General features: G+C 38.0%; 1 protein-coding gene across 1 annotated transcript in view; it reads right to left on the minus strand.

Moving 5' to 3' along the window:
* The window catches only part of LOC123857638 (beta-galactosidase-1-like protein 2), a 78,386-nt gene that overhangs the window by 44,136 nt on the left and 10,413 nt on the right, over positions 1–23,837 (minus strand). The window contains exons 3-6 of the mRNA XM_064575861.1: positions 10,943–11,011; positions 7,842–7,937; positions 6,490–6,598; positions 2,790–2,882 (exon numbers count right to left, since the gene is read on the minus strand). Coding sequence (XP_064431931.1) covers positions 2,790–2,882; positions 6,490–6,598; positions 7,842–7,937; positions 10,943–11,011 — 367 coding nt within the window. The remainder of the gene's footprint in view (positions 1–2,789; positions 2,883–6,489; positions 6,599–7,841; positions 7,938–10,942; positions 11,012–23,837) is intronic.

Here is a 23,837-nt window from a genome sequence, read left to right on the forward strand (position 1 = left end):
TACCACCTCACACCAGTCAGAATGGCTAAAATGAACAAGTCAGGAAACGACAGATGTTGGCGGGGATGTGGAGAAAGGGGAATCCTCCTACACTGTTGGTGGGAATGCAAGCTGGTGCAGCCTCTCTGGAAAACAGTATGAAGGTTCCTCAAAAAGTTGAAAATAGAGCTACCATATGATCCAGCAATTGCACTACTGGGTATTTACCCCAAAGATACAAAAGTAGGGATCCGAAGGGGTACGTGCACCCTGATGTTTATAGCAGCAATGTCCACAATAGCCAAACTGGGGAAAGAGCCAAGATGTCCATCGACAGATGAATGGATAAAGAAGAGGTGGTATATATATACAATGGAATATTATGCAGCCATCAAAAGGAATGAGATCTTGCCATTTGCAACGACGTGGATGGAACTGGAGGGTATTATGTTGAGTGAAATAAGTCAAACAGAGAAAGACATGTATCATATGATCTCACTGATATGAGGAATTCTTAGTCTCAGGAAACAAACTGAGGGTTGCTGGAGTGGGGGGTGGGGTGGGAGGGATGGGGTGACTGGGTGATAGACATTGGGGAGGGTATGTGCTCTGGTAAGCGCTGTGAGTTGTGCAAGACTGTTGAATCTCAGATCTGTACCTCTGAAACAAATAATGCAATATATGTTATGAAAAAAAAAAAAGAAGAAGGTAGCGGGAGGGGAAGAATGAAGCGGGGGAAATCGGAGGGGTAGACAAACCATGAGAGACGATGGACTCTGAAAAACAAACAGGGTTCTAGAGGGGAGGGGGGTGGGAGGATGGGTTAGCCTGGTGGTAGGTATTGAGGAGGGCACGTTCTGCATGGAGCACTGGGTGTTATGCACAAACAATGAATCATGGAACACTTCATCTAGAACTAATGATGTAATGTATGGGGATTAACATAAGAATAAAAAAATAATAATAAAAAAAATAAATTAAAAAAAAAAAAGAAAAGAAAAAATCATCCAGAGGGCGCCTGGGTGGCTCAGTCATTGAGTATCTGCCTTCGGCTCAGGTCATGATCCCAGGGATCCGGGATCAAGCCCCGCATTGGGCTCCCTGCTCTGAGGGAGGTCTGCTTCTCCCTCTCCCACTCCCCCTGCTTGTGTTCCCTCTCTTGCTGTCTCCCTCTCTCTCTGTCATAAATAAAATCTTTAAAAAAAAAAAAAAGGAAAAATCATCCAGAAAAAAGCAAAATAGATATGATGAAAATATCTAGTTTTATATAACAGAAGTCCTAAAGGAGAAGAGAGAAAAAAAATGGAGCTGAGAGTTGCTGAAGATTTCCCAAAACCAATTAAAGACTTCAAGCCACATAATGAAGGGTACAAACACATGTAAGCAGAATAAAAATAAAAACCACACCTAGCCAAATCTTAGGAAAGCTGAGGGAAAACAAAAAAATAAATCTTAAAAGAAGCCAGAAGAAAAATACATTTTACCTTTAAAGGAACAATAATTGTATCAATACCTAACTTCTTAATAAAAACAATGTACGCCAGAGAATCATCAAAGAAAATAATTGCCAATCTAGAATTCTACATACAGTACAAATATCCTTCAAAATGATGATGAGCTAGGCACATTTTCAGGCAAACAAAAGGTGAGAGAATTTGTTAATAGCATACCTGCAACAAAGAAAATACAAATAGGTGTTCTTTAGGCAGAGGAAATGATAAGAGAGATAAAGCTCAGAGATGCAGAGAGGAGAGAAGAGCAACAAAAAGTAAATTATGTACATAACTCTAAATGACTCCATATAATAATAAAAATAAGTTCTTGTGTGTCTAAAATATATTTAACATTAAAAGAAATAACAACAGTACTGAGGAAAGAAAGGAGGAAAATGCAATTAAACTGTTCTCAGGTGCTTTCTTTGCCTTGGAACTGGCAAGCACACTAATTTATATTAGACATTAATAATTCTAGGATGCACAGTAGTCTCTCTTTCTTACTAAAAGAAAAGTGAAAAATGTTTAATAAGCTAATACAGGAAAAAATGGAATAATAAGAAAATAGTCAATCCAAAAGAATAAAAAAAAAGAGAGAGAGAGAAAGGACCATAGGACAGGTAGGACAAATAGAAAGAAAGTTAACAGGATGGTAGATTTAAATGCAACTGTCAGTAATCATATTAAATGTAAATAAGCCAAATACTTCATTTAAAAAACAAGAATTTTCATAATGAATTAACAAAAACAAATTTTAATTATATACTGCTTACAAGGTATGTTCCTTAAGCATATGAATCCAGAATAATTGAAACTAAGAGGATAGAGAAGTATGTATTATACAAACACCAACCAAAAGAGAGCTGTGAGGTTCACGGAAAGGAAAAATATTTTAACATCACTCTTTGCCTTACATGAGAGTTGTGTAGGTAGTTTCTTGTCTCCACTCTAGGATGCAAATGCATGAAAAAATTAAACTGGACCTTATTCATCTTTATATCCCATGGTATCATGCAAGCTATAGCTAATCGGGATATGTTTGCTCCACAAACAAAGTGAGAAAAGAAATATGTAAATATGGAGGAAATTTTTTTTTTTAAAGATTTTATTTATTTATTTGACAGAGAGAGACACAGCGAGAGAGGGAACACAAGCAGAGGGAGTGGGAGAGGGAGAAGCAGGCTTCCCGCCGAGCAGGGAGCCCGATGTGGGACTCGATCCCAGGACCCTGGGATCATGACCTGAGCTGAAGGCAGTCGCTTAACCAACTGAGCCACCCAGGCGCCCAATATGGAGGAAAATTAAAGGAGCACTTACCTTCTTAATATATGACATGTATCTTCTATCCTGATGATATGAACCATATTCATTCTCAACCTGCAGAGCAATGATGGGGCCTCCCTTTCCATACTGAGGGTTAAGGAGACGAGAGTTTGAGAGTGAAGTTACTGGTGGGAAAAGCTAGATTTTCTCAATATGCTGTTGTACACACATATTTAGAGTGCCATAAAAATAACATATTCCTCAGCTCAACTCCAAGTTAAACCATAGTTCAGGCAGTATCTCTCACTCCACAGTCTGCAGTCAACTGCTCCTAGAATCCTACCTTTTCTAGTATTCCTTATTAATGGACTCCCACCCTTTTCCTTCATAATTCCATGCATTAAACATGACTTCCACTTCCATCCTTTCTCCCTTAGCACCAGCTAAAGGAGTCAAGTGTCTCCCATCCTAAGAGTTGTCTCACTTCCTTCTTATTTTTCAGGAACTTCACTCGCTTCAGACTAGCCTTCTGTCTTCTGTATCATCATCTCCTTTACTAAACCTTCCCCATAATCATTTAAATTGACTCAAAGTCCTCTGTTAAAAATAACTTGCCTGGACCACATCCCCCTCCAGTTCCCACTATCTTGTCCCCTTCACCTTCATGGACAAACTCTGAAATATTCCTGTACTAATACCTGACTTCTTATTCTCTTTTACTCTTTTACTCATTTCCATTCTTTCCATTCCACCTACATTATTAACATTACCTTCTCTTTGCTAAGTTCAAACAATAAATTTTAATCCAAATTTACTATCTCTCTGAGCAACATGTGACATCCTTGACTACCTTCTCCTTCTTGAAAGAAACCCTCTCTTCTGTGGTCTCTTATTGGTCTCTCCTAGTTTCTGGCCTGCCTCCCTGGTCACTACTCTTCAGTTTCTTTTGTGAGCTCCTCTTGCCCTACCCACCTCTTAAATGTTGATGTTTCTCATGGTTCTCTATTAATCCCAACTTTGTGCTGGACCACATCCCCTTTTGCTCTCCTAATTATGCCCTCTTGCAAATCTTCGTATTTCCCATCCCTACTGACTCCTGTCTGTTGATGGTAACATGCTCAGTCATCCCCTATCTTTATAGTTTTCTCCAGTCCAGCCAATATATTTCCTCTTCATATCTTGCACCTGCCACACCCTAGTCAAGCTTCATCATGCCCACTTCGGCACCTCCTCAATCTACTCTTGGAGATACATGGGCAAGAGTGAGGTACTCCCCCCAGCATATAGAAATAGAAGGAGTGTTGACTTCTAAGAATTAAACTCCATACCAACCATGCAAGTAAGAATGTGGACAACACCCAGGACTATGTATAAGTGCCACTGAAGTGTTTGCACATCAAAACCTGTGTTCATCATGACTCAGGAGCAACTGGGTGGAAAAAGTTGAAATGGGAGAATTTTTTAGCAAGAAAGGAATAACTGACTGCACTGTATCCTGATAGGGGAAAAAAGAGGACAAAAGGCCCAAAAGAGTGCTCCCTCAGTATTATGCTGAGTGAAATAAGTCAATCAGAGAAAGACATGTATCATATGACCTTGCTGATATGAGGAATTCTTAATCTCAGGAAACGAACCGAGGGTTGCTGGAGTGGTGGGGGTGGAAGGGGTGGGGTGGCTGGGTGATAGACATTGGGGAGGGTATGTGCTATGGTGAGCACTGTGAAGTGTGTAAGACTGTTGAATCACAGATCTGTACCTCTGAAGTAAATAATACATTATATGTTAAAAAAAAAAAAGAAGAAGAAGAAGATAGCAGGAGGGGAAGAATGAAAGGGGGGAAATTGGAGGGGGAGACGAACCACGAGAGACTATGGACTCTGAGAAACAAACTGAGGGTTCTAGAGGGGTGGGGGGTGGGGGGATGAGTTAGCCTGGTGATGGGTATTAAAGAGGGCACATACTGCATGGAGCACTGGGTGTTATATGCAAACAATGAATCATGGAAGACTACATCAAAAATTAATGATGTAATGTATGGTGATTAAGATAATAAAAAAAATAGAAAAAAAAAGAGTTCTCCCTCAAAACCATTAAATGTCATCCTCTGCTGACAAACACTGAAAAAGTTTTTCAAAACCTCCTTCTCACTTCCCCTTTACCATCCAACCAATTATGAATGTAGCAGATTAGAGAACAGATAAGGAAAGAGGGAAGATCCAGAAATTGACAGTACCTGGGATTAGCAAGAGACCCAGAACCAGATACTAAAAGTTCTAAAGGGCGGCTACTCAGTTGCAAGTGCTGATTTATAACACCATGATAAAATGCTTTTGAGGCCTCCCAACCTCCTCAGACCCTGATTTTGTGCTCCTTAAGCAAGGTTCTGTTTATTAATTTAGTTTTCCAGGAGTTTCAAGACAAAGAAGTCTGATTTGGGGTGGGCTGAGTACTCTAGTTCAATGCTGTCCAGCAGAACTTTCCGATGATGAACATATTCTGTGTTTGCGTTGTCCAGTATGGTAGCAACCATCCACACATGCCTACTGAGCACTAAAAATGTGTCTAGTGTAAATGAAGAAATGAATTTTTAATTTTATTTGACTTTAAGTTTAAATAACTGCATGTGGCTATGGCTACTATACTGGACAGCATAGCTCTAATCTTTGTAAAGGATGATCTCTACACCCCCCCTCCCCCAAATGGCACACAGATTCACACTCTTCAGCCACTTAGTGGTTTTAATGGCTTTCCTGAGTCTGATTAACTGAGATACTCACAATGTTAGGAACCAACTCTCCACAGTAATTTCAAATTCACACTCTGTTAAGCCCTCTCCTATCCACATATAAGTTTGCCATTGCCTCCATTCAATCTATGATAACATCTCCTTCAAATGATTACTGTGGCAATGAGATAAGCTAGGTAAATGTTGACTGCCTCACAGAAAGCTTGATACGTAATACATGTTACATTTTTGTTCCCTCCCTCTGTTCATTTTCTCTCTAGTATATAGTCCTTTTTATATTTTCCAAACATTTTAGAAATATAGTAGCACTAAACAATGATTATGCTCGGCACCATGGTTTTATTGTGGTGGAGGGATGTTAAAAAAACAAATAAATTGCAACTTCTACAAAATTGCTGACCTAAAGTCACCCATCTAATCTATTATGTGTGAAGGACTGACAAGTAGCTACCTTTAGCAGCCAAATTAAGACATTTTGAGGACTATCATTAATTTCCCATTTATGGTGACTGAGGGCAAAGATATAATGGAGAAGGGAAAACAAAAATATACAGAGTGCAATTTCAAGTCCACTGCCAGAGAAAAGGCTTCCAGTTGGGCAGTAGATAGGAAACAGGTACAAAAGCAAGGTAATAAAAACTTAATATTTCTTAAATAAGGAATCGGAACGAGCTGCTATATACACGTTCTGCTTCTGTGTGATAGAAAATAGGCTAGCCTTGGGGCGCCTGGTTGGCTCAGTCGTTAAGCGTCTGCCTTTGGCTCAGGTCATGATCCCGAGGTCCTGGGACTGAGCACTGCGTCGGGCGCCCTGCTCAGCGGGGAGCCTGCTTCTCCCTCTCCCACTCCCCCTGCTTGTGTTCCCTCTCTTGCTCTCTCTCTCTCTCTCTGTCAAATAAATAAATAAAATCTTAAAAAAAAAAAAAAAGAAAATAGGCTAGCCTTATCCAGGAAATCAACTGAGGCAATTACTTCTCTTGGTCATAGGAATGGGGAATTTATATTTACCTGGAGTTGTACTATCTTGGGAATTATCTTATCAAAATAGTGATTCACTGCTTTAGTGAAGCCCCTGTAAGTTGTTCGCAGCTTCATTTTTGGATCCTGGAGTAACCAGCTAGGATTGAAAAAGTAGGAATCATTCTTGGGGTGGGAAACAGCAATAAGAAATACTTAAGCATGAGGCTGGAAAACAAGGACAGCCACACTGGAACAGTATATTGTGAGATCTTAATGCATCTTTAAGAAAAAGCAATCTGCCTTCTAGTTGCAAATAGCTCAGCACCTTAGCCACCGCCTCTTTCCTCAAAATACACATCAGAGTTGTGTAATGATGAAATGATCCAGAGCAGAGTCATCAGACTGCAGCCCACAGGCCAAATCAAAGGCATTGTCTGTTTCTGTAAATAAAGTTTTATTGGAACACAGCCACACCCTTTGTTTACATATTGTCACAGCTGTGTTCATGCTACAAGAGCAGGATTGAGTAGTCACAACAGACTGTGTATGTGGTCCTCAAAGTGGAAAATATTTATTACCTGGTCTTTTACAGAAAAGGTTTACCAACCCCTAGTCTGGAGTGAGACTTTTATAAAGCTGTTTCAAAGTTTTTAAAAAATGCTCTTTGATGGAATATTATTTAGCAGGGGAATGAAGAACTGTACATGCTACTATGTGGGTGAATCTTGAAAACATTACAAAGAAGCCAGTTACAAAAGGTCACATATTCTATAATTCCATTTATATGAAATATACAGAATAGGCAAACCAACCGGTCTGAAAGCCAATTGGTGGTTGCCAGGGGCTGGGAGAAGGAATAATGGGAGTTGACTGGACGTAGGGCTTCCTTTTTGGGTGACCAAAGTCTGGTGCTAGTGAGTGGTGATGGTTGTTCGACATTTTTGAGGTACTTAATTGCCACAAAACTGTACACTTTCAAATGGTAAATTTTTATGTTATGTGTATTTTACTACAATAAAAAATGATTAGAAGCTAACAAAAGGGTAAACCCCTCTTTAAAAAGAGATAATCAACCCAATTTCTTACTATTTGTACCTCCATCACAATAAACTAGAACTTACAAAGGTATTGCTTAAGTGGTAGCCACTAGTTGTTACTAAAATAAAAAAAGTACTCTATCTTATTTACACTGCAGAAATGAGATGGAGGTTTATATAAAACAAACACATACTATATAAATCCCAGTAAATCAAAGTTCATTTTCTATGTCATTAAGTAGGAAAAGAGTATAGTTTAAAAATGTACACAGAAAACCAGCAAAACCCTTTGCTCTAACTTCCATTTGAATGTGCTAGGGGCCCATGTGGAGTCATGGCCAGGGGCCTCAGATAATAACTTACCTGGGTAAGCCTCCAAGGTCTAAGTCGCTCCCAATATAGGGGCCTGGACACAGAATGACCCACAGCCCCACCTCCGAAGCCATGGCTATAAAAGTCCTGGGAAGTGAAGCAATAAGGATCATTTATTATTCAGGCTGAGAACTGGAATCACTGTTATTTAGCTCACTGAGGTCTCTTCTGAGGTTAGAATGGGCAGAACTCCCAGCCTGGTCTACAAAAGTCCTTGTAGGTGACATGAACCAGGGGGTATGGATCCCTACATTCATTACAAAGGGGCTCATTCAAGGTGCTAGAAAACAGAAAGTCCAGAAGCCTACTCCTCCCGTGTATCTGCCACCACTATGCAAGAAAGCTGTGCTAAGGTAGACACTTACAAATCTTGCTCCTCCTTCTGTGTCTCCTACTTTCAGTCAGTCACCAAATCAGGTTTATTCCTCCTACTTAATGTTTTCAAACAGGAAACTCCTCTTAATTTCTAGTACTACCACCACATTTAGTAAAGAACTCATCATTTCACACCTGAGTTATTACAGTGGTTTTCTAGCTGCTTTCCTTCCTTCTTCTAACCTTCTTTCACTGTTTCTCCAGTCACACCAAACATTATCATCAACAACAAAAATAGGAGTTAATTTTTTACCTTGTATCGGCATCCGGCACTACAGTCTTCTTTAGGACTATTATTTTATTTGACAATTCAGTGAGATAAGTATCAATATCGTCTCCATTTTACAGATAATAAAATAAAAGCTTAAACAAGTCAGAGCTCTTAAAGGTCATATTTTCAGTAAATAGAAGAACTAAAAGTACAATCAGGCACAGAGCTTCCAGAAATGAAATATCAACTACTGTATTATTCTGCTTCTTTAAAATACTGCTGGTACAATCTTTCTAAATGCACATACAAACTTGCCAAATTAAAATTCTTCAAGTGACTCCCAATGACTTCAGAAAAGATTCCAAATTGTGAAGCATAGTAAATATAAAAGCAACATGTGGTCTACTACCTATTCAGCTTTATTTTTTGGAAGTTTTTCTACTTAAACTAATAAGAGAACCAGAGAGCATTATTTGCAGTTCCCAGAAAATATACTGTATGGTAGAAAGTTAACCACCAAAGCCAGTCCCTTTTCTTCCTGGGCACACAGCTCAACTACATTTCCCAGCCTCCCAGGCACTGAGGTGTTACTATGTGATGGATTTCAAGCCCACAGAATGTGAACAGGGGCAATGTGTTCCAATTTCCTAAAAAGATTCTCCCTGCTCTCTCTTCCACTTGCTGACTTGATGCAGATGTAAGAGTAGCAGCCTGGAAGCTATGTGACGAAGATGGTGAAGCCACAGATAAAAAGACCCTCAATCTCTTAATTATTTCTTGGAAAAGAGACATAATACTTACCAGGAATACCTATTTTAGATTTTACTTAAATGAAAATAAACCTTTATTGTTAAAAACATTGAGGCTTACTTGTTACAGTAGCTAACATCACCTTAATTAACTTAAAAATGTTCCCTCACATTTTGACTTTGCCCTTGCTGGACCCTCTGCCTTAAATACCACTCAGGTCCCTCTAGCAAACTCCTGCTCAACATTTTAAATTACTTCAGCTATAACTTCACTGTTGTCTTCCCTGATCTGTTCCCATAATTTGGGTTGTGTGTTTTTTGTATATTATTTGTCTCCCTCTCTATAGAGAATCCTTAGTCTTGACAGTACAAGGTGTAATGTCTGTCCATCTCCTCCACAAAAGACAATGTCTGAAGTCTAGCAGATAGCTAATACATATTTTTGAATAAACAATTATAGATCTTCCTGAACTTAAGATGGGGTTTTATCCCAATAAACCCATCATAAGTTGAAAATATTGTAAGTAAAAAAATGCATTTAATACACCTAACCTGCTGAACCTCATAGCTTAGCTTAACTTACTCTACAATGTGCTCAGAACACTTACATTAGCCTACAGCTGGGCAAAATCATCTAACACAAAGCCTATTTTATAGTAAAGTGTTGAATATCTCATGTAATTTATTGACTACTATACTCAAAATGAAAAACAGAATGGTTGTATAGGTACAGAATGGTTGTAAGTATATCACTGTTTACCCTCATGATTGCACGGCTGACTGGGACCTATAGCTAGCTGCTGCTGTCCAGTATCATAAGAGTGTATAATACAACATATTGTTAGCCTGAAAAAGACCAAACTTCAAAATTTGAAGTATAGTTTCTTTTTTGTTTTTAAAGATTTTATTTATTTATTTGAGAGAGAGAATGAGATAGAGAGAGCATGAGAGAGGAGAGGGTCAGAAGGAGAAGCAGACTCCCTGCTGAGCAGGGAGCCCGATGCGGGACTCGATCCTGGGACTCTAGGATCATGACCTGAGCCGAAGGCAGTCGCTTAACCAACTGAGCCACCCAGGCGCCCTGAAGTATAGTTTCTACTAAATGCATATAACTTTCACACCATCATAAAGTCAAAACATTGTAAGTCAGAACGTAGTAAGTTGGGGACCATCTATATTCTGTGCCATATCTTAGAAACCTTGTAAACTATAGCCCAGAAATACCCTCTTATAACTGAGACAGCAGGTTCTTCATAATAGATTAAAACTGCATCAATCAAGATGCAAACTTTCTAAACCAAACTGTAAGTAAAATGCACCACAGACACTAAGGTCTAGGCTCTATTGCAAATAACAGATTCACTTCTCAAGAAGGCTTCAATCCAGGAAGAGAATTTTTTTCCAATTATTCACTATGATGATTTTAATAATTGCATAATTCACAAATATCCTATGTCTAAGTGACATCAGGCATTTCCCAATTAACATGTGGGAAAAAAACTATCAAATGTAAGTCTTCCTTAAAGATTTACTGAAAGCAGTAAACTATGTCTTCCAATCATCTTACTAAAGTACACGATCTTAATTATAAATCAGCCCAATGGGTGGATCATTTTCATATTACAGGGCATATTAATTTATGAGCTTCCTGATGATTTCCCAAACAGAAAGTAAGGTGCCTTTGTTCATCTGATCCCACAGACCCTAACCCCTGTCTTCAAGCCATAGAAACAGGCAACCTCAACATTAAGACATACATGAAATCCAGATTTGCAGTAAAATAAAACCATCCTTTTCTTGGCTCATGAAGGTTCCAGGGAATATGCCTGCAATGGAAAAAAGAGAAATATAAAAATCTTTTACCTTATTTGCCCTTATTCCATATGATTCCTCCAGTTTTAATATAGGACCTGGGCTATCTTTACTGTGAAGGACACTGAAGATTTCAATAGCCAAGCCTCTGTGTGTGAGTGAACTTTGTATTAGCTTAAAAATTTCCTCCTTCAAATGCCCAGTGCAGATCCAAGCAGCCAATATTATTCCTTGATGCTGAACTTCAGGTAAGATAGATATATATGTAACATCCTCTGGGGTTCAACCACAAATCTTTTTTTAAATACTAATGAAAACATATGAAAAATTTAAATCCATATCTATAATGGCAAAAAAGAAAAACCATTAGCCATAAAACAGAAATCAGCAAGAGCTGAAAAGTGTATAGAACTAGATTATACTGTTTCCTTTAAATGAATAAAATGAAATCCAGCAATCAACAATACAAGATTCACAATACCCAGGATCCATTAAGAAAATCACTAGGCATGCAAAAAACAGGCAAATGTGACACAAAGCAGAAAAAAAAAAAAATCAAGCAATAGAAACAAACCCAGAAATGACATATAGGATGAAACTAGCAGAAAAAAAATACTTTTTAGTATTCAGCTATAAAAATATTTACCATATCTTTAATTTCATAATTTTTTAAAAAATTTTACTATGTTATGTTAATCGCCATACATTATATCATTAGTTTTTGATGTAGTGTTCCATGATTCATTGTTTGCATATAACACCCAGTGTTCCATGCTGTACGTGCCCTCTTTAATACCCATCACCAGGTTAACCCATCCCCCCACCCCCCACCCCTCTAGAACCCTCAGTTTGTTTCTCAGAGTCCATAGTCTCTCATGGTTCGTCTCCCCCTCCGATTCCCCCCCTTCATTTTTCCCTTCCTGCTATCTTCTTCTTCTTTTTTTAATATATAATGTATTACTTGTTTTAGAGCTACAGATCCGTGATTCATCAGTCTTACACAATTCACAATGCTCACCATAGCACATACCCTCCCCAATGTCTATCACCCAGCCACCCCATCCCTCCCACCCCCCACCACTCCAGCAACCCTCAGTTTGTTTCCTGAGATTAAGAATTCCTCATATCAGTGAGGTCATATGATACATGTCTTTCTCTGACTGACTTATTTTGCTCAGCATAATACCCTCCAGTTCCATCCACGTCATTGCAAATGACAAGATTTCATTCCTTTTGATGGCTGCATAATATTCCATTGTACATATATACCACCTCTTCTTTATCCATTCATCTGTCGATGGACATCTTGGCTCTACTGGGTATTTACCCCAAAGATACAAATGTAGGGATCTGAAGGGGTACATGCACCCCAAAGTTTATAGCAGCAATGTCCACAACAGCCAAACTATGGAAAGAGCCAAGATACCATATCTTTAATAAGTAAAGGAATGCATAACCATAATGAGGAGAAAAATGGAAGATATAGAAAAGACTCAAATGGAACTTCTAAATTTTAAAAATATAGCATCTGCAATAAAAAATACTCTGGATACCATTAATAGCAGCAAATGAAAAATATATTGGCTGAGACTAATAGCAGAGTACATACAACATAATAAATGGTCAGAGCAAAAGAAACTATCCAAAATGGAAAATAGAAAAAATGAAGACTAAAAATAAAAATGAACACAGGATCGGTGATACGTGGTTTCTTACCAAGAAGTCTACCATACGTGGAATTGGACTCCTGGGAAAAAAAAGGGGGAGGCAAAAATAGTAGTAGAAATAGAGCTACAATTTTACCAAATTTGATGAAAACTATAAACCTACAGATTCAAGAATTTCAAAGAACCACAAGTAGAATTAAAAAAAAAGATCTACACCCTAGCACATTAGAATCAAATTGCTAAAAACCAATGAAAGAGAGAAAATCTTAAAAGGAAACAAAGTGGGGTGGGGGGAGGTGATAAGAAGTACAGCAGATTTGTCATCAGATAATGTGCAGGTCAGAAGACAAGGAAGAAACATTTTAAGATACTGAAATTAAAACAAAAACAAAATTAAACCATGTCAACTTAGAATTCTACTTATACTCAGTGAAATTATCCCTCAAAATAGAAGATGAAAAAATCAACTTTTCAAAAAAACAAAAGCTAAGAGAATTCATTACTAACAGACTTCCACTACAAGAAATGTCAAAGGAAGTTCTTCCACAGAAGGAAATACCACGTGGAAATTATAATCTATACAAAAGAATTGAAGAGCAGTAAAAATGGTAAGTATGTGGTAAATAAATACAAAGGAATTGAAGAGCACTAAAAAATGGTAAATATGTGGTAAATAAAAAAGATATTTTTTCACTTTAAATTCCTTTCAAATATAACTAGATGTTCAAAGCAGAAAAATAACAATGTATTATGAATTCTGTAGCTTATAAAAAACAAAACACATGACACAGCACAGCACAAAGGATAAGAAGAGTGAAATGGAGGCATGCCATTGTAAGACTCTATAGTGGTAGCTTTATATGTTTAGAAAAAAGGGAGCAAATTAGGAATTTAATTTAAGAATTAAGATATAGAACTTTACATAAAAACTTTGGAAAAAAATCCAGGATCTTTAAAAAATGATTTAATTCAAAACCACACTTTCAACAATGGCTAGATCATCCAGACATAAAACCAATAAGGAAACACTGGACTTAAACTACACATTAGACCAGATGAGCCTATTAAACATATATAGGACATTCCATCCAACAGCAGCAGAGAACACACATTCTTCTCAAGTGCACATGGAACATTCTCCAGGATAGATCACATGTTAGGTCATAAAACAAACCTTAAAAAATTTAAGAAGAATGAGATCACATCAAGCATCTTTTCTGACCACAATGGTATGAAATTAGAAATCAATTTTAAGAAAAAAAAAAAGGGAAAATTCACAAATATGTAGAAATGAAACAATATAAATAAATGGAAAGATATTCTATACTCTAGGATTGGAAGAATTAATATTGTTAAAATGCCCATACCAACCAAAGCAATCTACGGATTCAATGCAATCTCTATCAAAGCTACAATGGTATTTTTTACAGAAATTAAAAAAAAAAATCCTAAAATTTGTATGAAACTACAAAAGACATTGAATAGCCAAAGTAATCTTGAGAAAGAACAAAGCTGGAGGCATCACAATTCCTGATGCCAAACTATATTACAAAGCTGTAGTAATCACAACTGTATAGAATTGGCATAAGAACAGACATATAGGGGCGCCTGGGTGGCTCAGTCGTTAAGCGTCTGCCTTCGGCTTAGGTCATGATCCCAGGGTGCTGGGATCGAGCCCCGTATCGGGCTCCCTGCTTGGCGGGAAGCCTGCTTCTCCCTCTCCCACTCCCCCTGCTTGTGTTCCCTCTCTCGCTGTCTCTCTCTCTGTCAAATAAATAAATAAAATCTTAAAAAAAAAAAAAAAAGAACAGACATATAGGTCAATGGAACAGTTTAGAGAGCCCAGAAATAAACGCATGCCCATATAGTCAATTAATTTATGACAAAACAGTCAAGAATATACAATGAGGACTCTCTGCAATAAATGGTGTTGGGAAAGCTAGACAGCCATATGCAAATGAATGAACTAACCCTCTATCTTACACCACACAAAAATCAACTCAAAATAGATTACAGATATAAATGTTTAGAAGTCCTAGGAAAAAACAAGGGTAAGCTCCTTGACATCAACCTTGGTAATGATTTTTTGAATTTGGCACCAAAAGCCAAGGCAACAAAAGCAAAAATAAACAAGAAAGACTACTTCAAACTAAAAGGTCTACACAGTTATGGAAACCAGCAACAAGATGAAAAGGCAACCTATGGAATGGAAGAATATATTTGCAAACCTGCAAATCTAATGAAATTTGCAAAGCTGATTAGGGGTTAACATCGAAAATATACAAGGAACTCATACAACTCAATAGCAAAAAAACAAATAATCCAATTAAAAAATGGGCAAAGAACCTGTATAAACATTTTTTCCAAAGAAGATGTACAAATGTACAACAGGTCCATGAAAGGGTATTCAACATCCCCAATCACCAGAAAAATGCAAATCAAAACCACAATGAGATACTACCTCACAGCTGTTAGGATGTCTATCATCAAAAAGACAAGATATAACAAAGGTTGGTAAGGATGTGGAAAAAAAGGAATACTTGTGGCACTGCTGGTGGAAATAGAAGTTGGTTCAGCCACTCTAAACAGTATGGAGGTTCCTCTGAAAATTAAAATAGAGCTATCATATGATTCAGCAATCCTATTTCTGGGTATACATCCAAAGGAAATTAAATCATTACCTCAAAGAAATATCTGTACTCCCATGTTCATAGCAGCATTATTCACAATAACCAAGGTATGGAAATAACCTAAGTGTCTGATGACAGATGAATGGATTGAGAAAATGTTATACACACACACATGCATATACACAGGAATAATTTTTAGCCTTATGAATCTGGAGGGCATTATGCTAAGTGAAGTAAGCCAGACAGCAAAAGACAAATACCATATGGGATCAGTTATATGTGGAATCTTAAAAAACAAACAAAAAACAAAACAAAGAAACAAACAAATAAAACGGGCACCTGGATGGCTCAGTCAGTTAAGCATCTGCCTTCGGCTCAGGTCATGATCCCGGAGTCCTGGGATCGAGTCCCAAGTCGGTCTCCCTGCTCCACAGGGAGTCTGCTTCTCCCTCTGCCCCTCCTCCCACTCACTCTCTCAATCTCTCTCTAATAAATAAATAAAATCTTAAAAAAAAAATGAACTCATAGAAACAGTATACAGTGGTGGCTTCCAGGGCCTGAGGGGTGGGGGAAATGGGGAGAGATTGGTAAAAGGATACTAACTTTCAATTTTAAGATGAATAAAGTCTGTGGATCTAATGTATAACATGGTAACTATGGTTGATAATACTATATTGTGTACCTGAAATTTGTTAAGGGAGTAGGAATTAAGTGTTCTCACCAAAACAAACAAACAAAAATAAATATGTGAGCTGATGGATGTGTTAATTAACTGGATTATAGGTTGGAATAGTTTCACAATGTATACATATATTAAATCATCACATAGTATACTTTAAATATATTACAGTTGCTCCCTCTGGGGGAGGGGGACTCCGACAACAAGGAGAGTATTGCTCACAGTGCTCAGCCAGTGTCAAGGAGGCCCAGGTGGCCTCTTCTGCTGCATCCCACTATGGGGCAGCTGTGTGGCCCACTTGCCCAGCTTGAGCTTACTCGTGCACCCCAGTTCAGGAGGGTCATCCTGGATCTAAGAGTGGACTTTGGTCAGAGTGAAGCCACATGGGGTGCAGAAGTAACTCATCAGGGAAAGGACCCAGGACTTTAAGAGGAGGGGTTTCAAGCTGGGGATAAAGATGCTGCAGGTGCCAGAGAGCATCCTTGCTGAGCACCACCATGACCTACAACCTGCAGAAGAAGCCCTTCTACCTAGCCCTCAACAGCTACAGGAGCTTGGCCCCATAATGATCATGGCCTGCAATGCCATGCTCTAGGAAGGCCCCAACATGGTCCGCACCAACTCAGTTAAGGCCACCCCTGGCACCACTGTGGAGACTTTATTGTCCACATCAGCAAGAGTGTCATTCGCACCAGAAACTCTGTGGAAGAGAGATCCAGCTGTGGTTCCAGGGCAATGAGCTGGTGGGTTGGGCAGATGAGAACCACCACAGCAGCATTTACCCAGCCTGAGCACTAAAGGTGCCTTCAGCTGCCCCAGCATCCACCCAGGACAAACCACCTCTGTGAACAAGAACTTGAGCCCACATCCAAATTCTGCTCATCCATCATAAATTATCTCCCTGTCCACCTCCTGCTCCACTCCAACACACAGGAGTCTGAGCCACCAACTTTATGTGCCTTTCAGTGTCCTAAGCCAGTAAGATATGGGACCAAATCCTTTCTGTACCAAAGTGCCAGATAACCTATAGATTGTCTCCAAAAGTGGAGAGTGTAACCTCTCCCCACCAAAGGCAGAACATTAAAATTCACTATGCTGTGCAAATAAATAAATAAATAAATTATCAAGTACAATTTAATTTGTCAATCATACCTCAGTAAAGCTAAGAATGATTTAAAAAACAGAAAAATAATGCATGAAAAACTGGAAATTAAAGAGAAATAGAACTATTATGGTAAAGAATATTAAAATAGCTTATAGAATATAATGCCAAAATTGTATACAAAGAAATATGGAACTCTCTAGTTGATGGGAAATTTTGTTAAAAAATAGAAATTTCCTATTTGAATAAAAGTATAAAATTTTATTAAATTAGAAAGTATAGAAGAAAACTACAATAACTCTAAATATTCAAACCCTTGTACCAACACCATCATCAAAAATGATGTTTTTAGTGAATTATTTTCTCAGTTATAAGAATCAAATTCCAAGATGCCATGCTGTGTAATATATGTCAAATTAAAGTAAGCTCATTTTATAAAATTAATATAATAACTGAAAAAAAGAGAAACACGCAGAAGTCATTCAGAAATTTCTGAGCACTTACTATGTTCCAGGTACTATTATGAGCACCAAAGATCATCAAAACAGACAAAAAAATTCCTGCCCTCACAAAGTTCACAGTCTGGGAACTAAAACTATAAAACTCTGAGAAAAAAAACATTGGGGAAAAGCTTCATGACATTGGATATGGCAATAATTTCTTGGATATGACAATGAAGGTACAGGCAAGAAAAGGAAAAACAAACAAATTGAACTTCATGAAAATTTAAAACTTTTGTGCATCAAAGGACACTTTCAACAGTATAATTCACAGAATAGAAGAAAATATTTGCAATCACATATCTGATAAGGTATCAATATCCAGAATATATGAAGAATTTCTACAACTCAACAATAACTACCCAATTCAAAAATGGGCAAAAGGTAAGTATTTGAATAGATATTTCTTCAAAAATGATAATGTAAATGGCCAATAAATACATAAAAAGATTCTCAGCACCACTAATCAGTAGGGAAATGTAAATCCAAATCACAAAAAAGAGATACCATTCCATGTATGGTGATTAACATAACAAACAAACAAACAAACAAAGATACCACTCTACATCATTAGGATGGAATGCTTGTGCATTTTTGGTAGGAATGTAAAACAGTGCAGTTCCTGTAAAAAAAATGAGCATTCCTCAAATAATTTAAAATAGAATTATAATTCGAGCAAGCAATTCCACTTCTGGGTACATACATAAAAGAACGGAAATCAGGAACTCAAATAGATATTTATACACCAATGTTCATAGCAGCATTGTTCACAATAGCCAAAAGGCAGAAATAATCCAAGTGCCTATCCACATATGAATGGATAAACAAAATATAGTACATACCATGGAATATTATTCAACCTTAGAAAGGAATGAAATTTGATACATGCTATAGCGTAAATGCACCTTGCACATTACGTGAAGTGAAATAAGCCAGACATAAAAGGACAAATATTATATGATTCCATGTATATGAGGTACCTAAAAAAATCAAATTCACAGAGACAGAAAATAGAACAGTGGTTACCAGGGAATGAAGGGAGAAAAGAATGAGAAGTTATTTTTTAATAGAGTAGTATGGGATAATGAAAAAGTTCTGGATATTGACAGAGGAGATGGTTGCAAAACAATATGTATTTACATAATGGCACTGATTTTGGAATGTCTTTGGAATTTGTGGAAAACGAGTTGACAATATTTACTAAAACTAAACATACACCTACCCCATTGTCCATCATATTCATTCCTAGATGTATAGCCAACAGAAATGTTTACGTATTCTCACCAAAAGACAAATACGAGATTGTTCCTGGCCCCACTATTTCTAATAGCTAAAAACTGAAAATATCTAAATGTCTATTGACAAAACAAATATATTTTGGTATGATTATCAGTGGAATTCCATAGTTATGAGAATGAACAAGCTAAAACGTGATAATAAGGATGAATATCATAAACATAATCTTGAACAAAAGATAGCAGATACAACAGAGTACATATTGTATGATTCCATTTAAATAAAGTTCAAAAACAGGCCAAGGTAATCTATGTGTTAGAATAATGAGTAGTAGTTATCTTTTGGAGGGAGGACATGACTGTAAGGGGGATGGGAGAGCTTCTGAGATGCTGGAGTACTACAAGGCTTTGGAGGTTGGTTACAGGAGTATGTTCACTTTATCAAAATTTATTGAGCCAAACCCTTATATACTAAGTACATGTTAAACTTTAATCAAATATTACTTTAAAATAAAAACTAAAATGAAGAAGAATAGGGGAAAAAGGAATCGAGAATATTTACTACCAGAAAGGTAGTAGGTAATTTGGGCCAAACCTCTTAATGAGGAAAACAAGAGAAAGCAAATTTTTCATTAACTGACAGAAGGCATCAAAAAGACTTCCACTTTCTAATCCAAGAGGTAAAGAGCTTAGAAGTTGTCACTCCCATCCTCACAAGAACAAAGCTGAGACCTAGAAGCTGTTGAAAATCAACAACTCTTCTTATCTATCAGAGAAGAGAGGTCACAGGGAAAACTACTGCCCCAAAAACTAGAGTGAGAGACAGCTGATGTAATGGTTAATTCTACATGTTGACTTGACTGGGCAATCAGGTGGTCTGACACATGGTCAAACGGTGTATGAGTGTTTCTGGAGAAGATTAACATTTGAACTAGTAGACTGAGTAACATGGATTGCCCTCCCTAATGGGATAGGCCTCATCCAGTCAACTAAAGACCTGAATAGAATAATTATTAATATAATACATCACATCAACAGGCTATAGAAGAGAAATAATCACATAATTTTATCAATAGATGCATAAAAAGCATTTGAGAAAATCCAACACCCATTCATGACAAAAAATTCTCAGTAAACTAGGAAAAGAGAACTGCCTCAACTTCATAAAGAATAGCTATAGAAAACCTACAGCTAACAACAAACTTCATTATAAGAAACCAGAAGCTTCTCTGCTAAGATTAGGGACAAGGCAAGCTGCCTTCAGCTCAGGTCCTGATCTCAGGGTCCTGGGATCAAGTCCTGCATCAGGCTCCTTTATCAGCCAGGAGTCTGCTTCTCCCTCTGCCTGCCACTCTCCCTGCTTCTGCATGTTCTCTCTCTCTCTCTCTCTCTGACAAATAAATAAATAAAATCTTTGAAAAAAAAATTCAAAAGACAAAAAAAAAAAAAAAAACCTCTTGGAACTACTAAGCGATCAATAGCAAGATTTCAGAAAACAAAGTTAATATACAAAAGTCAATCATTTTCCTATATAAGAGCAATGAACAATTGGACAAATAACACTATCCAACTTCAAAACTCATCATGAAGCTACAGCAATCAAGACAGTGTGGCACTGATGAAAGAATAGACAAATAGATCAAGGAAACTGAACAGTGAGCATAGAAATATATCCACACAAATACAATCCACTTATATCTGACAAAGGAGCAAATGCAATACAGTAAAGAAAAAAAATAGTCTTTTTAAAAAATGGTGCTGCAACAACAGGACATCCACACGGACACACACAAAAATGATGTAGACATAGTTTTAACTCCCTTCAAAAAATGAACTCAAAATGGATCATAGACTTCAATGTAAAGTGTAAAACTATAAACCTTCTAGAAGATAACATAGAAGAAAATCTAGATAACTCTGGGTTTGGCAATGACTTTTTAGGTACAATACTAGCACATTGCATGACATAATTAAATTGAACTTCATTAAAATTAAAAACATACACTATGCAAAAGACATTGTCAAGACAATAAGAAGACAAACCACGGGGGAAGGAGCAAGATGGTGGAGGAGTAGGAGACCTGGATTTCGTCTGGTCCCAGGAATTCAGCTGGATAGGGATCAAACCATTCTGAACACCTACAAACTCAACAGGAAATCGAAGAAAAGAATAGAAACAACTCTCTGAAAAAAAAAAAAACGACCACCTTCTGGAAGGTAGGACATGCAGAGAAGTGAATCCGAGGTGATATTCGGAAGGATAGACAGCGGAGGAGGGGGCCTCCATCGGCCACTTCTGGCAAGTGATAGAGCAGCGGAGCACAAAATTGGAACATTTAGAAGTCGGCTCTGCTGAGGGACATCACTCCAGTGGCTAAGCAGGGGGTGGAACCCTCACGGGACAGTGTGGTCGCAGGACCCTCGGGGTCACAGAAAGACCGGGGGTGCCTGAATGCAGCAGAGCTCCCAGGGATCGGAGCGGGGAAGCCGGCTACAGAGACGGAGCCGAGGCGCGGGCTCTCAGCTCAGGGTGGCCATAAACTGTGATCCGCCGCACAGTCGAGCCACTGCTCCTCCAGCAGGGACCCAACAAGTGGCAGATCCAGGGAGACTCCCCTTCCTCCCCCAGGAGGAGCGGCGCGGGAGCGCACCACAGGGATCTGCTGGGTTTGGAGACTCCACACGGGGTCGGGTGCCAGAGACAGAAATGCTCAGTCACAGGCCAGGTGAGCACGGAGTGCGGCCGGAGACCGGGGAGATGGGAGTGACTGACTGCTTTTCTCTGGGGGCTCACTGAGGAGCGGGGCTCCAAGTTCTCGGCTCCTCTGGAGCACAGATTGGGAGGCTGCCATTTTCACTCTCGTCCTCCAAAGCATACGGGAAGCTTGCAGAGAACAAAAGCTCCCGAGAGCAAACCCGAGCAGATTACATAGCCCGGACCTGGCAAGGGCAGGGCAATTCCACCTCCAGCAGAGACATTTGGGAACCATGGCAACAAGCCCCTCCCCCAGAAGACCAGTGAGAACAGCCAGCCAAGACCAAGTTTACCATCAATGAGAACAGCAGAACTCCAGCGGTAGGGGAATACTGCACATAGAATCCATGGCTTTTTTACCATGATTCTTTAGTCTTTCAAAGTTAATTTTTTTTTAACTTTCTTTTTCTTTTTTTTTTTTGAATTTTTCTTTTTCTCTTTTTTGACCAACAGCTTATCAATCCCTTTTTTAAAAACTCTTTTTTATTTTTCATTTTTACAGTCATATTCTATCCCTTCATAGCAGTTAACCTTATTTTTGGTATATATATATAAGTTGTTCTCTCTTTAAAATTTTGGGATACAGTTTCTTCTAACAGATCAAAATACACCGTAAATCTCTAGTGTATGGCTTTGTTCTAGTCTGCTGCCTGATCACATTCTCTCCCTTTTTTTTTAAATCCTCTTCTTTCTTTTTTTCAACCAACTTCTTATCAATTCCTTTTATAAAGTATTTTATAATTTTCATCTTTACAGTCATATTCCAACCCTTCATCATATTAACCCTTATTTTTGTACATATATAAGTTTTTCTTTCTTTAAAATTTTGGGAGGCACTTTCTTCTAACAGACCAAAATATGCCCAAAATCTAGTGTGTGGCACTGATCTATGCACCAGCCTATTCATATTTGATCATATTCTGTCTTTTTTGTTCGGTTTAGTTTTTGTTTGTTTGTTTTTATCTTTTTCTTTTTCTTTTTTCTTTCTTACCCTTTCTTTTCCCCATTTCAGGTCTTTTCTGATTTGTTTAGTGTGTATTTTTCTGGGGTCATTGTTACCCTGTTAGCATTTTGTTCTCTCATTTGTCTATTCTCCTCTGAACAAAATGACAAGATGGAAAAAATCACCTCAAAAAAAAAGAAAAAGAGGCAGTACCGACTGCCAGGGATGTAATCGATACGGACGTTAGTAAGATGTCGGAACTAGAGTTCAGAATGATTTTAAAGATACTGGTTGGGCTTGAAAAAGGCATGGAAGTTATTAGAGAAACCCTCTCTGGAGAAATAAAAGAACTAAAATCTAACCAAGTTGAAATCAAAAAGGCTATTAATGAGGTGCAATCAAAAATGGGGGCACTAACTGCTAGGATAAATGAGGCAGAAGAGAGAATCAGTGATATAGAAGACCAAATGATGGAAAATCAAAAAGCTGAGAAAAAGATAAACAACTACTAGATCACGAGGGCAGAATTTGAGAGCTAAGTGATACCATAAGATGAAACAATATTAGAATAATTGGGATCCCAGAAGAAGAAGAAAGAGAGAGGGGGCAGAAGGTATATTGGAGCAAATTATAACAGAGAACTTCCCTAATTTGGGGAAGGAAACAGGCATCAAAATCCAGGAGGCACAGAGAACCTCTCTCAAAATCAATAAAAATAGGTCAACACCCCTAAGTAAAGTTAGTAAGTAAAGTAAGTAAAACTTACAAGTCTCAGAGACAAAGAGAAAATCCTGAAAGCAGCTCAGGAGAAGAGATCTGTTAACCTACAATGGTAGAAATATTAGATTGGCAACAGACCTATCCACAGAGACCTGGCAGGCCAGAAAGGACTGGCAATGATATATTCAGAACACTAAATGAGAAAAATATGCAGCCAAGAATACTATATCCAGCTAGGCTGTCACTGAAAACAGAAGGAGAGATAAAAAGCTTCCAGGACAAACAAAAACTTAAAGAATTTGCAAACACGAAACCAGCCCTACAAGAAATATTGAAAGGGGTCCTCTAAGCAAAGAGAGAGCCTAAAAGCAACATAAACCAGAAAGGAACACAGACAATATACAGTAACAGTCACCTTACAGGCAATACAATGGCACTAAATTCATATCTTTCAATAGTTACCCTGAATGTAAATGGGCTAAATGCCCCAATCAAAAGACACAGGCTATCAGATTGGATTAAAAAACAAGACCCATTGATATGCTGTTTGCAAGAGACTCATTTTAGACCCAAAGAAACCCCCAGATTGAAAGTGAGGGGGTGGAAAAC

The sequence above is a fragment of the Mirounga angustirostris genome, unplaced genomic scaffold, assembly GCF_029215605.1.
Source record: "Mirounga angustirostris isolate CCGP_5_RB_7025 unplaced genomic scaffold, mMirAng1.0.hap1 SCAF_13, whole genome shotgun sequence".
NCBI classification, from domain to species: Eukaryota; Metazoa; Chordata; class Mammalia; order Carnivora; family Phocidae; genus Mirounga; species Mirounga angustirostris.